Source organism: Myodes glareolus, chromosome X (genome assembly GCF_982192425.1).
Source record: "Myodes glareolus chromosome X, mMyoGla1.1, whole genome shotgun sequence".
In the NCBI taxonomy this organism is placed as follows: Eukaryota; Metazoa; Chordata; class Mammalia; order Rodentia; family Cricetidae; genus Myodes; species Myodes glareolus.
In genome coordinates, this window is record NC_142053.1 from 119,365,525 (window position 1) to 119,380,147 (window position 14,623).

At 34.6% G+C, this 14,623-nt stretch overlaps 1 protein-coding gene across 5 annotated transcripts in view; it reads left to right on the top strand.

Moving 5' to 3' along the window:
* The window catches only part of Cnksr2 (connector enhancer of kinase suppressor of Ras 2), a 241,640-nt gene that overhangs the window by 79,589 nt on the left and 147,428 nt on the right, over positions 1-14,623 (top strand). For all 5 annotated transcript variants that reach the window (XM_048440719.3, XM_048440718.3, XM_048440721.3 and 2 more), the window contains exon 5: positions 2,155-2,196. In XM_048440719.3, coding sequence (XP_048296676.1) covers positions 2,155-2,196 — 42 coding nt within the window. The remainder of the gene's footprint in view (positions 1-2,154; positions 2,197-14,623) is intronic.

Here is a 14,623-nt window from a genome sequence, read left to right on the forward strand (position 1 = left end):
AGTTTTGGCACATCTGTGCAAATGCTATGGGATTTGCTTTTCTTTCTGTTGCCTGTATTTTATAATACCTGAACTTGAAGCAACTTAGAGCAGAAAAGGGCTATTTCATTTAATAATCCAGCTACAGTCCACCAGTGTGAGGAAGTCAAGGCAGGACTTTAATCAGCAGACATTAAATTCACAGTGACAAGCAGAGAAATGAATGCATACATACTTTTTTGATTGCTTGTTTATGCTTAGTTCTATGTTTCCCTTCTTACATCATTTAGAAACCTTGCCTATGAAATGGCCCCAACCAGAGCAAACTAGGTCTTCCTATATTAACTTAAGTCAACCTTCTGGACTCGGCCTCAGGCCAGCCCAAATGTAGACAGTCCGTACTTGACATTCTCTGCCCAGGAAATTCTAGGTCATGACAAGTTGACAATTTAACCATCATGCTATATTGTACTCATTTTTGAGTGCCTAGCACAATAGATTAGTAGTTGCTCATTCAAGAGGAAAAGACATAAATTTTACATGGTCCAGTCTGTTCACTATATATAATATCACTAAACTATTTTACTAAATATATTTTATTACCACTAATAATTTTTAAATTTCATAGTAAAGCATTAGACATATTAATGTAATTAATATTCTACATTATTTAGTATGTTTCAATCCATTGCATTATTATCCTCTTATGTACTCAGATTATTCTTTTTAGGAAATAGGAATCTCTTCATGTTAACTCCTGGGTCAATATTAGTCATCTTAGATAGTTTCATTCTATCTTAAATCAAAATATAGTCCATTCTTATGTATAGTTCCAATCTGATTTGGAATTAGGGGTTTTCTAAGAAGTTCTGGGAAATGATATAACAAGACAACAAAACTGAATATTTCATTATTATTAAGTTGATCTTTGTTTCTATGCCTTCTCAGTGAGCTTATATACATACATACATACAACATCAAGATCGTATAAGGGTGGTTGTTTTTACTTCCTTGCTAATATATATGTATCTGCTTTCTCTCTCGCTAAAATAATAATTATTAATGATGCAGGTGAAAGAGACATGACTTTTTTTTGTCTTATAAGGCATACAGAACAGGTTTAGCACATTAAAGCCATTTACAACAAGCAGTGGTTTCTAAAGATACTTTTAGGATTATTTTAATATTTCTTTGTGTTATATTCACATTATATATGGTGCTAAATTATTATCTTGTATGAGTATTATGCTGCTATTAGGGTATATACATTATTAGGCCACTAGTAGAATATTAATTTAAGTGATATTTACTTTCTTAAGGAGATTCCCTTTGAGGTTTGAAAGTAAAAGTAGTGGATTTTTAAAAATTAAATAATAATTGCCAAACAAGAGTAATATTTTGCAATAGCATATTTATCACTCTGCATGTGTCAATCTCTGAGGCAAGCAGTTTATCTCATTTTCTCATTTAATTCTCAGATCACTCCTATTGGGTCACTACTACTATATATCATGTCTATGGCCAGTTTACAAATTTCATGAAAAAAAATGACAACCATTATGTTTCTAAGCAGAAGTCACTTTTGCATATTGTGGTTTATTGGTGAACAAAGAGTTAAGAAAAAATGTAGTTGATTTTTAAAATAATTGTTTTACAATTGCAGAGATTCAAATTTATGTAAGAACTATAAACCTGTTATTTTTAAATATATAATAGAAAGTAGATTTGATAGTTTGAGTAGTTAAAAATATACAAGTATGAGATTTTGATATGAATGCTGAAATAAATGTTAGTGTATTCTTAATGGTCTATCCATAATAAATCAATGTTAAAATCTTGGAGATATTTTGAGATTTACTTATCATGGGTAAAATTTTAGATAGAAAATCTCTAATAATTTTAAATGTTTCCAAAAATAATCTTAACATCTATTGCTCTTTGTTGTATGTGCTTAAAGTTAGTCAGATTAGAAAATATACTTAAGGCAAAGTAAATGACCATCTAACCTTACCATTGATTCTACTTGGGTTTAAAAAAAGTAAAATTTCCAGATTTTTCTCATTCTTATTTGAGTTTTTGCATGGAATGTCAAGAGTTTTTCTTAGTACAATTTCTAAAAACATACTTTAAAATGAATATTAATTTTTTGAACATAATATTTGTTCTTATTTTCAGGATTGCACAGTATATGAAACTGAGAATAAAATTCTTCATGTGGTAAGTAGATTTAGATGTATTTTTGTCTCCATTAGATAATATTACTTAGCAATTAAAAGAATATGGCTTGAAAAAAGTAATCCATAACTTAAAAAGATCAATTAATTTACTTTAGTTAAGTATACATTTTAGGAAACATCTAAAATAATCAAAATACCTTCCTAGACCTGGATGGAGGGGGGGAAGGCCTTGGACTTCCCACAGGGCAGGGAACCCTGACTTATCTTAGGACAGAAGAGGGAGGGGGAGGGAGAAGGAAATTGGAGGAGGAGAGGAGATGAAAATTTTAATAAATAAATAAATAAGCACTTGAAAAAAGAATCAAAATATGTTAGTTATAGTCATCTTGTATTAGCTAATAGAAAAAATGCTCTGATCTAATATTTGAATATTATGAGGCAAGATTTGAGTAAAATAATCTTGCAAACAGAATTGGAAAGTAGAACTTTTCTCAGTAATTTATGATTTAATAAATATACCAGAACAAGGTATTTTCTTCTACAGTGGGAGTAATTTATCGCTATATTCATTTGGATGACATATTTCCTAAGAAAATCAAACTTCCTTGCTCTGATCTTATACTCAATAACTAATCTATCTGGCAATTTGTCAGTATTTGTTAAATCCATTCATTTCTTTGGTTACTTTTTTTTACATTCATTTTGTTGATGATGGGGGTGATATGAATACATGGCCCAGTATGCATGTAGAGATCAGAGGACAGTCTGATTGGAAGTTTGCTAATGTTTTATTATGAGAAGTGAGGTATTGTTATATTGTACTCAGAGAAAAAGTATCTCTTGTTGTTAGTCAACACCTTGATAACTTTTGCCCTTTTTTTAGGGTGATCTCAGGAAAGAACAACTGATGTACTCTTCTCTATTTTAGCCTAGGAAGAAGCGAATAACCGTCCCTAACTCTTTTTGGTACTGCTATCCATAGGCTCTGGAGAACAGGAAGGAAATAATACTATATGTGTGTGTGTGTGTATGTGTGTGTGTGTGTGTGTGTATGTGTGTTTGTGTGTGTGTATTCCAAGCATTAGTTTAAATTTTATAAGCCTATTATAGGTTAAGTAGTAATCCTGAATTTCATTCAAAATATGAAACTGGTGTATGTATATATATAATATGTATATATGCATATATAATATATATATATGCAACACACACATGTGGAGTTCAAAGGAAACTTGTAGGAGTGGGTTCTCCTACAAAATCTAAACTTTTTGACCACATGTCTGAAGTTGCTAACATTGTAAGTGGAAAATTCCATATCTGACCTCATATGATGGGGCCCATTCAAAACTGAGGCTCACAACACAACTAATCCAACCTCACCAAGGAAAAGATGACTCTCTCAGACCTCACCAGCAGTTGTGCTGTATCTTTTTCATGTAGCTAATGCAAGAATACCTATAAAAAATAATGAAATGCCACCTGTGCGGGCCAGCTGCAAGTTTCATATGAAACCTGTGGACATTACTTACAGTTGTTCATTTCTTGCTTTAATTTTGTTTATTCCTTCTGTAATATAAAGATATTGCTAAAAATACACCAAAATGTCTGTAGATAATCTGTATGTGTCAGGGTGAAAAAAGATAAAGATACATTTATCTATAATACAGAATGTAAATTGTTGAAAAAAATTGGACCACAGTGTAAAGTACGAAATTTCTCCAGAAGAATGTGGTATTGCAATGACCACTATGTATGACATAAAGAAACAAAAGGATGAACTGTTGAAGTACTATGCTAAAATACTGAACAAAATGCCACACAAATTAAAGACTGGAAATCTCATGTTATGTATTTAAATAGTGGAGCCACTGCATTGCTGTCAGTACCTTCCACTGACTGTGCTCATCATGATGAAACAAGGGCTGATCTACCTCAATGAACTGAAACGTAAAGGGAAATGTATTTCCTAAGCTAGGTGCAGAAGTTTAAAGCATGACTCTGCATGAAAATTTTCAAGTTTGGTGTGATAAGCTGCCTATGGGAAAATGAAAATATTCATTGAAGTAGATATAAAAGATCATATCATCATTGAGACTCTAGTTGTTCATTCATTGGCAGATAGTAAAATAGTCAAAATGGTTCTGAATCAAGATGATCATGATAATAGTTACAATCAAGATGACATCTTTAATACAGCAGAGAAAATGAATATTGTTGACACAGTAAAAAGAGATAGTGGACTTTTTGGAGGAATAGAGAAATGTTCATTTACAACAGAACAAGAAATCATAATAATTCATAAGATCAAGAAGAGACTTCAAAGACAAAATCTGTTTTTAATGGGTTAAATGACTCTGCAAGAAACAATAAAAAACCCTATCCAGTACTGTGCTACCTTATCCCTAGGAGACCTACTCCTTGATCCTGTAAGTGAGAATTTTTATGATGATTTAAGAAGAAAAATTCATAGGTTTCTGAATGGCAAATCAGATTTTATAGTATTTTGGATTACATAAAATATTCTGATATGATTGAAACCAAGATTTGCATAAGTCAAGGTGGATGTTGTGCCTTACACCTTTAGTCTCAACACTTGGAAGGCAGAGGTAGGCAGAAGTCTGTGAATTCACGCCTAACCTCATCTGTATAGTGAGTTCCCAAGAATGTCAGAAGTGAGACCCTCTCATTAAAAAAATGCGTAAGTAACAAAAGCAAATTTCTAATGGTACATGTAGTATAACATTGTTTAAATATATTTGTACTAAAGAAAATGACTTGAAGATGTTTGTAATAGACTAGATCTTCTTTTGTCTGGTAGGCATGAAATGGCAGTTGTCAAAGAGGAAGGAAATGATCATGTGTAGAAAGCTATAATACCTTAGGAATTTCCTAAGGAAATATCGGTATCGTTGTGTCCTTTAACACACCTGGGAAAACTAGAGAGCTAAGCAAAGTTATGAGGTATCTATTCTTAAATTAGGTCAATATGTAAGGATTAGTAGTTTTTAAAAAGAAAAAGGAAATATGATCCAATATACTATAATATTAAGATAGTCCTGCCTCATGAAGTAGACTTATTAAGCTTGTTTAATATTCACAATAAGAGTCAACAGAACACTGCCTATTTTTAAAAAATATATCATATCATAAAGAAGGCATGTCCACTGTAAACAGAGACCGAGTGAGCTAAGAAAAATGATTGTAGTAAAAGTAACCAAACAGAAATAGAATTAAGACCACACTAAAATCATTAAAATGAAAATGAGATGTTAAAGATAATGTGAGAGGGAGACACAAAGTGGACTTCGATAGTACAGTACTAAGGTATTTACACATTCGGAAAATGGCAATATGAGAGAAAGCTTTTAGAAGACAGGCTGTAGTTCTCATCACTGTTTCTAAGGAAGAAAGCAATAATAAAGGCTATAATACAATAATTTTGGACTAGAAATTTGTATATTCACCAAAGTTAGAAAATGTGTAGAAAGGATAATTATTTCAAGATATTTTCATAGTAATAGTTCACAATTATAATGGCAAGAAGTAACCTTGCATCCATTCAACCAGAGGGACTAGAAGAAAAGAAGCTCATTTTGGTGGCGAATGTCTGTAATCCCAGCAGTTGAGAAACTGAGGGAGGAGGATCATGAGCTCCAATGAACCTGGGCTGTATATTGAGACTGTCCCAGATAAGAGAGAGAAAATATGAGTATGAATATATTTCCTTAAGACGGTGGATGTAAAATTGTAAATATTTTAAAGAAAAGCAATGGCCAAAGCTAATGTGCAGAAACAAAATTTAATAACATGTTTTTAGATTAACAAGGTTGTTGAAGTAATTTCATGATAAATACGTTAAAATAAGATTATTAAATAAGTAAACAAAGTAAGCCAAATTCCAGAATAGGAAAGTATAAAATGACGAAGAATACATGATAAAAAACACAGATGAGATGACTAAGAGCAAAAAAGCATATGAAAGTGCTAATTATTTTTAAATGATAGTTTTAACTATTAAAAGATAGTATGCATATTCTGAGTTTTGTATATTTTTAAAGTGACAATCTCGGAGTTGCATATTAAATTATAACATCTAATCAGAGGCAGTTATCCTCAGATACCAAGTAGTTTTAATAAAACAGTAATAAAGTGTGTTTTCTATCTATTCATAAACATACTTTTAGACATACTCATGTACTGATAGGAATCTTTATGAAAATAGAATGGGCTTAATATATTGCTATCCATGTATACTACCAAATCCTTTTAGGAAATCAAGTTTGATATACTTTCAAGTCTCAGAAAAATATTAATTCTAATATTCGCATGGTATTTTACAATGGCTTCTGCCGTTATTTTGAATGCTATATACAAACTCATTTTGGTCCTCAGGTGGAAAAATTACTATCATTTCTTTTATAGATGAATAAATTTAAGCATATAATGGATAAGTTTCATGAAATGACAGAAATGATTATGATCAGTTTTTCTACTTCTAAGGTTCAGGGAAAAATTATTGAAGAGATGGTGGAAATATTGTAAGAACCACTGGTCTAGGATGCCTGCCATTAGATACTGTCTTCTAGACATGACAGGGAAGCTGCACCTATGAAATCTCATCAGTATGGTGCCTTATCAAACCTGCATAATAGTAGCACCAGTTGACATGCCAGTGTGGATGGAGGAAATTTCACTAGGTCCCACCCCTAGATGATGAGCCACAGTCAGTCAGTGACTGCTAAGAGAACAATCAGTTTTCTCCAGGGACAAGTTCCCTGAAAGGTTCTTCAGTCTCTAGTGGTCATTCCTAAACATAAATGCAATTCAGGACGAAGAAAATGAAAAAGGAAATAAGGACTGCGAGGGATGCGATCACCCACTGATACAAGGGGACGGATCTAATGAGAGTTTACCAAGGCCAGTTGGACTGGGACTGAACGAGGACGCAATCCAACCAGATTCTCTGAATGTGGCTGGCCTGGAGTCTTTCTGAAAAGCCATTGACAATGGCACTGGGACCTGTTTCCTCTGCATATACTGGATTTTGCAGATCCAGTCTGTCTGGACACTCACCTTCCTGGACCTGGAGGGAGGAGGGAGGAACTTGAACTTCCCACAGGGCAGGAAACCCTGACTGCTCTTAGGGATGGAGAGGGAGGAGGAGAGGGAGTGGGGGGAGTGGGAGGGTGGTGAGAGGAGGGGTGGAAATGGAAACTTTTATAATTTAATAAAATTACTTTCAAAAAAAATAAAACAGGGACAAACAAAAAAAACATACCTAGTAGATTAGGTGAGGGCGCTCAAAGAATTGGATAGGTGAGAGGGGGAGGTGAAATGATATATATACAGTACTCATGTATGAAATTCTCAAAAATCCATATTTCTAAATTTCCAAGGAATAAAATCTAGAATAAATTGTGGAATACAATAACATTTTCTATAGGAAATATTCAAAGAATCATAATACATAATAATGAAAAATAAGAAATAGAATAATACTACAGTCAACTATGGTACATTAATAGTACATAATATTTATTACACATGATTAGTGCCTGAAATTTTTCAGGAATATATAATTTATGGATAAATTATATTTGTATCCCAAAAATATTCATTGACCAGTGTTAAGTTTCTAAATTAAAATGCTAAGTAAATCATAAGCATAGAGTAAGACATTACTGTTAAAATGTTAAAAGTGAGTATTCTGAAATAGTAGTATAGTAAATAGAATTTACTGTATTTGCTTTGAAAGATGAGAACTGAATGTTCAGCTTCAAGTAATTCCCTATTTTCAATTATTTATAGTATGCTTATAATAAAAAGGACAAAATTATGTATTTTATTCTACTTTATTCATGCTTCTGATGGGATTTAAGGCTTAATTTCATATTCATATGGGTAAAACAGTCAAAACTGGTTTGAATGTGACTTAAGGACAATTTTGATGTGTCGCATTTCTCATCTTTAAAATCGGAGTAATCTGTGAAAAGGTATTGTGGAAGGGGATTTGCTTGTAGTGTTCAATAGGGATGTGTATTAATGTAAATCATGACAAAGAAAGAAAAGATACCGAACAACCTGGGATTTGGGGGTTGTGCATTAGATCCAATTGTCAAAACTGAATGAGACCATGAAACACACTGCAGATAATTAATGTAGTGTATACTGGAGTGATAAACATTTTCTTATAAGTCTGAAATTTTTCCCAGTGTGGCCCTTTCTATGTTACATGTTCCTTGGAATGGAATGTTTTGCTTTTCTAGCACCCTTGTTTTATATGTTAAAACATATAAAACATATAAAACATATAAAATGGCATCAGAGATTCTGGGACTTTCTTTAGTTCCATTCTTTTATCCCTCACTCCCACCTTTCACCGTAGTCTTTGTGATTTATCTCTTCCCCAACCTATTTTACTCATTTTTATTGAACTTTGGTAATAAATGTTGACTACTCTCTGCATGTTAAGTATTTGTTTTACTTCATAAATGTTTTGTATAAATTTTCATGTCTGCAAATCTATTGATTTTTCTAAAAATTCATCTGGTCTGGGATTCTTGTGCATTCTCTGCTGTCTAGACTAAAGTTCACAAGGTCAACAGTTGGATATGAGAGGGGAGCCTGCTAAAGGATGTAAAGAGATCATTTCAGCCTCTGTCCTCACATTGATATGATATATTATGTAACAGCCTTCTTCTGCTGATTATCCCAAACCTTAAAGATTATTTAAGTAGTTGTGTAACAGCATGCTTCACAATGGAATGAAAGTGATGATATTTAATCTCTAGAGCTTTCTTGAATTCAGTAGAATGCTAATGACTTTTAAATTCATATAATTTTTATATTGATCTTCAGAAATTCTCTGATGTGTGAAAAGGCAACTTTTATCAATTATAACCCAGAATCCTCTCCTAAAGCTGCTATCTTGTTCTAAATGTAAATTGAATTTCTGTATGCTTTAAATTCCAGTGTGACTATTGCACTCAGGCATATAAGTTGTAGTTATTCTCATTAATATGATTTCTAATACTGAGGTTTTTTTAGATGAAAAGCATTAGGAGGCTGTTTGACATATATTACAGCTACTGTAAGTAATCCTGCTAACTTGGCCCCAATTCACGCCTTGTAGTCAACCTAAAGATACATGGTAACACTATTACTGAGCCAAAAATTGGTTTCTGGACTTTGTATTGGATTTTGACACTTTGGTTATTAGTAACATTAGAAGCTATTTTAACTATAACTTAATCTCTCTGGCCTGAAGAGATGGCTGAACAGTTAAGAATACTTGCTATTCCTACAGAGGATCTAGGTTTGGGTCCCAGCACCTACACTGTAGTTCCCAATCATCTGTAACCCTAATTCCAAGGGATTCAATACCTTCTTCTGGCATTCTTGGGTGCCAGGCACATTCATGTTGCATAGACATACAATCAGGCAAAACATTCATATAACATAAAATAAAAATAAATCTTTTTTAAAATTAACTCTTGTATAACTGTTACCCATGCCAAAGGGACAAAGGAGGAATGCAAGTATAATATGATAGAGGTAGTAAATGTTTGCCTTTCCTAGGACAGAAGGAGAAACGTATTCTTAAAAATTATAGCTGACATAAAGAAGATAACCTGGTATTTCTATTGCTTTTTAACATTTCTATAGACAGGAGTGTATTTATATAAGTGTTCTTGGTGATGTCATATTTGCTGAACGTATTATATATCACAGACTACTTTAATATTTAGGCTGAATCTAAGGGTATAGTCATTGTCCTCATAAAGGATTTGTTTATATTGAGTACCATCATCATATAGTAGAAAGGGCACTGATGAGTGGTAAAAAAAAAAAAAAATGATGTCCTGACTCCAGTCTGACACTTCATCTCTGTGAAGAAGCTTAAATTAGCCTTTCTAATTAACTTGAGGAATTGGACTAGCTGTAATTTCTTAGGTCTAAATGCCAAAGCTATTTTATGATAAGCTCACAAAATCATGTGAAAGCAACTGGCCACATAAGTAATGAGTTTGAGGATAATCTTTTTCTGGTACCATTCTGTATGTGATCAAGACACTGGATTTTTAAAAGTGCAGCCAAGTTGCTGTAAAAATAATTTTCTAGATGTTTGAATAAGTATAGAAATGGAAACTTCACAGTAACTTAAACAAGGAAAGTTTGGGTCAAATAATTATTAACATAAAGTAAGAATGTCTGTTAATGATAAAGGGAAACATTCCTGAAGCCTAAGCGTACCAGAGAGAGAGAGAGAGAGAGAGAGAGAGAGAGAGAGAGAGAGAGAGAGAGAGAGAGACCTTATCCAGGCAGAGCTCTTGCCCCCAGAGTTTAGAAGGTATGACTGCAGCCACAAAGGTTTGCCTCGATCAGAGGTAGTCCACAAATGTCCACAAATGCCAGAACAGGAGAGACAACTTTTCACAATGCAGGCAAATGAAGATGGTGGGAGATCTTATAGCAAAATTTTGGCTGCTGCTATAGTAAGAGTTCTAGAGAGCATATTAAAGTAGCCTCCAGGTGACAAACTCTGAACCTAGACATAGCTGCAAAGTTGCTGAGAGATTTGCATAAATGGTTTAGGTATGTGGTTGGAGCAGAACATTATCTGGAATCTTCGAAAGAATGAGCAAGTTTCATGAACCCTAAATTAGAAACAAGAAAATTTAATGTATAGCCCATGAGAACCTGAAAAAGTCTTACTTCCTCCTGCAATGTCCCTGCAGTGCCCTCTACTGACAAAAAATATAATATTGTGCCCGACGTGAAGGCAGAAATGCATAAACAGCATAGAGAAGGCACTGAAGGGTAACTTTGGTGCTGAGATTGAACTTCCTAACTGACACAGTAAGGATAGCACTTACCTCTGCAAAACCATATATGCCACCTTCAGATTTCTTGGGTGTATGTGGAAATACTGCTCAGAGATCTCAGCTGTTTGGTCCCTATTTACCCTGTGTGTGTGTGTGTGTGTGTGTGTGTGTGTGTGTGTGTGTGTGTGTGTGTAAAGTACTGAGCTCATCCACATCATTTATTGTATTTGAATCTAATTCCCAAAGCACAATTAAGTCATCTTCTTACTGACTTCATTTTCAGTTCACTGATACGTCTAAATTTTTGTTATCCTTGAGCCTACAAAGTAGTGTACCCTCTTTTGCAGTGGTTCTCAGCCTTCCTAATGTTGCGACCCTTTAATATAGTTCCTCATATTTTGGTGACCAACCATAAAATATTTTTGTTGCTTCTCCATAACTGTAATTTTGCTACTGTTGTGAACCATGATATAAATATCTGATATTTAGAATGTCTGATATGCGACCCCTATGAACAGATCATTTGACCAAAAGGGTCATGACCCACAGGTTGAGAACCACTGCTCTATTGCATGTCATCTGCTTAGAGACCCACCGCAAACATGCCTGCCACTGCTTCCTGAACACAAAAAGCAGGTAAATGATCTAGTTCTGGTTTCTAGCTTAGACTGTGTCTGCACCGTAATGCAGAGAAGTGGGTACTGTCTTTTTTAAAATTAAAATCTTTATGTGTGACGTAATGTAGACACTTGGAAGGATTAAGGAATTTCCCTAATAGCATGTAGCTAGTGGGCTGTAAACTGGGGTTCAGTCCCTAGGTTTTCATCAGTCTTATATGACTGCCCTTCTATGAGAACAAAAGTCCAATTCTGTTGCTCAGAAATGAATGCAGATTATTTCAGTGACTTTCTACTCATAGTTTTCCATTCATATCTATGGTGGGTAGGAATCTAAGATGGCCACCAAGATCTATGCTCCTGGTGTATAATTAGCAATTCCTGAGTGTAGTTGAGATCAGAAAATACAATGAATTCTACTTCTACATGCCTAAATTTTGTTCTTTGACAAAAGTGAAGGGATTTTTTTTTCAAATATGTCTAAAGCCCTTTATCATTCGACTTAAATCATAGAAAAGAAGAAATTATCTCTGGTGAACTTAACCTTGTAAGCCCTTTTTAAATGTCTCAAAGAAGATGAAATCTGTTGACTTGGCAAAAGCCAGACAGCTTATCTTACGGTATCCTATGAAGTGTTCCATGTAATCAAGACCTGAGGGCAACTCTTGGGAGCTAAGAATAATCCTTGGATAACAGTAAGAAAGAAAATGAAAACCTCAGTAATATAGCCACATGAAAATGAATTCTACCAATGACCTAAATGAACATGAAGCAAATTCTGTCTCTTAAGCCATCTTTTGGATATTTAGCCCTGTTGACATCTGACAGGATTGCAAAACTGTCATCTGCAGAGTAAGAACTGGGTCTAGTATCTGGATTCCTAGCTCACAGAAACTGGGAAATAATAAGTGTGTTATTTTAAGCTTCTGACCTTCTGGTGATTTGTATCAATCCCAAGTACATGACCAATTTAAATTTAAATCCAGACCAAACCAAAAAACTTGGAAATTTTTAAATAAACCAAAAAAGAGACTAGTAATCAAGAGAGAATAATTATGAAAACATTTCTTTTGGTCATTTAATTTTAATTGTAGAATACTATATTTCCACTTCTAACTTGTTATTTTATAAGAGCTGGCATGTCATGGGAGGACAAATACTTTATTGAGCATCAAGATTTATGGGGGTTTGCTTTGACTATCCTTTAACTCTGTCAACTTGACAGGTTGTTTAACCTTTTAGTATCCCCAAATGTCATTTAGGAAGATTGAACAAAAACTGTTCAGTTATGCTTATTGAAAGTCTATGACCATGAGGATTTCAACAATTAGAAGCCTTAGTGACAGAGTAGATACTATCAATAATTGTCAGGGCCTATACATTTCAGTGTAAGAATTTAGAAGGAAAGTTGATTTGATTGCTGTGGGTTGTGAATTAGTATTTTTAACTCACAAGGTCTTAGGGGTTATTACTTCTCTGTTTTCAGGAGCTACAATGTAACATGCTTAATGGTTGTGATGCTAAGGTTACAACCCCAAATAAATTACCAGAAACACTACTCCAAGCTGTGGAATCCATAAGCATTGTATTTGGCCTTTAATTCACATAGCATATACTCTGTGATTGTTGAGTATATGAATAGATTTAATGTAGGCATGATTATGGTCATGATAGATTCATTTAATCTTGTTGAGCTTTCCTCTCCACTACCATATTTTGAAACATAAATAAATTACAAGAGGGTTTAGGGGCTTTAGAGGAATGATTTTACAAGTCTTTTATTTACTTGTATCTGTAGTTGATTTCTTTTTTTCAGCAGATTATTTTTTATTACTTTATAAGTAATACCATTCAAAATTTCCACTTCCTCCCCTCCTCCCATTTCCCTCCCGCTCCCCCACTCACCCTCCCTCTCCCTCCAGTCCTAAGAGAGGGCAGGATACCCTGCCCTATGGGAAGTCCAAGGCCCTCCCTCTCCATCCAGACTTAGGAAGGTGTGCATCCAAACAGACTCCCAGTGCCATTATCATTGACTTCTCAGTCTGCCCCAATTGTCAGCCACATTCAGAGGGTCCAGTTTGATCCCATGCTCGTTCAGTCCCAGTCCAGCTGGATTTGGTGAGTTCCCATTAGCTCAGGCACATTGTCTCAGTGGGTGGGCCAACCTCTTGTGGTCCTGACTTCCTTGCTCATATTCTCCCTCCTTCTGCTCTTCAACTGGACCTTGAGAGCTCAGTCCAGTGCTCCAATGTGGGTCTCTGTCTCTATCTCCATCTGTCGCTGAACAAAGGTTCTATGGTGATATTCAAGATAGTCATCAGTCTGACTACAGGACAAGGCCAGTTCAGGCGCCCTCTATTCCACTGTCCAGAGTCCTAGCTGGGGACATCCCTGTGGACACCTGGGATCCCCTCTAGAGCCAAACCTCTTGCCAACTGCAAAATGGCTCCCTTAATTAAAATATCTTCTTCCCTGCTCCCATATCCGTCCTTCCTCCATCTCAACCATCCCACTCCCCTAAGCTCTCCCCAACCTTCACCTTCTCCCTTCTCTCTCCCCCTCTCCCATTCTCCCACTACACCCCCACCCCCATGCTCCCAACTTTTGCTTGGCGATCTTGTCTGCTTCCAATTTCCAGGAGAATCTATATATATATTTTTTTCTTTGGGTTCACCTTATTACTTAACTTCTCTAGGATCACGAACTATAGGCTCAATGTCCTTTGTTTATGGCTAGAATCCACTAATGAGTGAGTACGTACCATATTCATCTTTTTAGGTCTGGGTTACCTCACTCAGGATAGTGTTTTCTATTTCCATCCATTTCCATGCAAAATTCCAGATGTCATTGTTTTTTACCGCTGAGTAGTACTCTAATGTGTAGATGTGCCACACTTTCTTTATCCATTCTTTTATTTCTGAAGAAATTTGAAACAGTCCTTTCTAGACATAGATATAATTTTGACATCACATTGAATTTTATTCTATTACATTAATTTTTAAGTTAAAATTGTCTTTCAATTGTC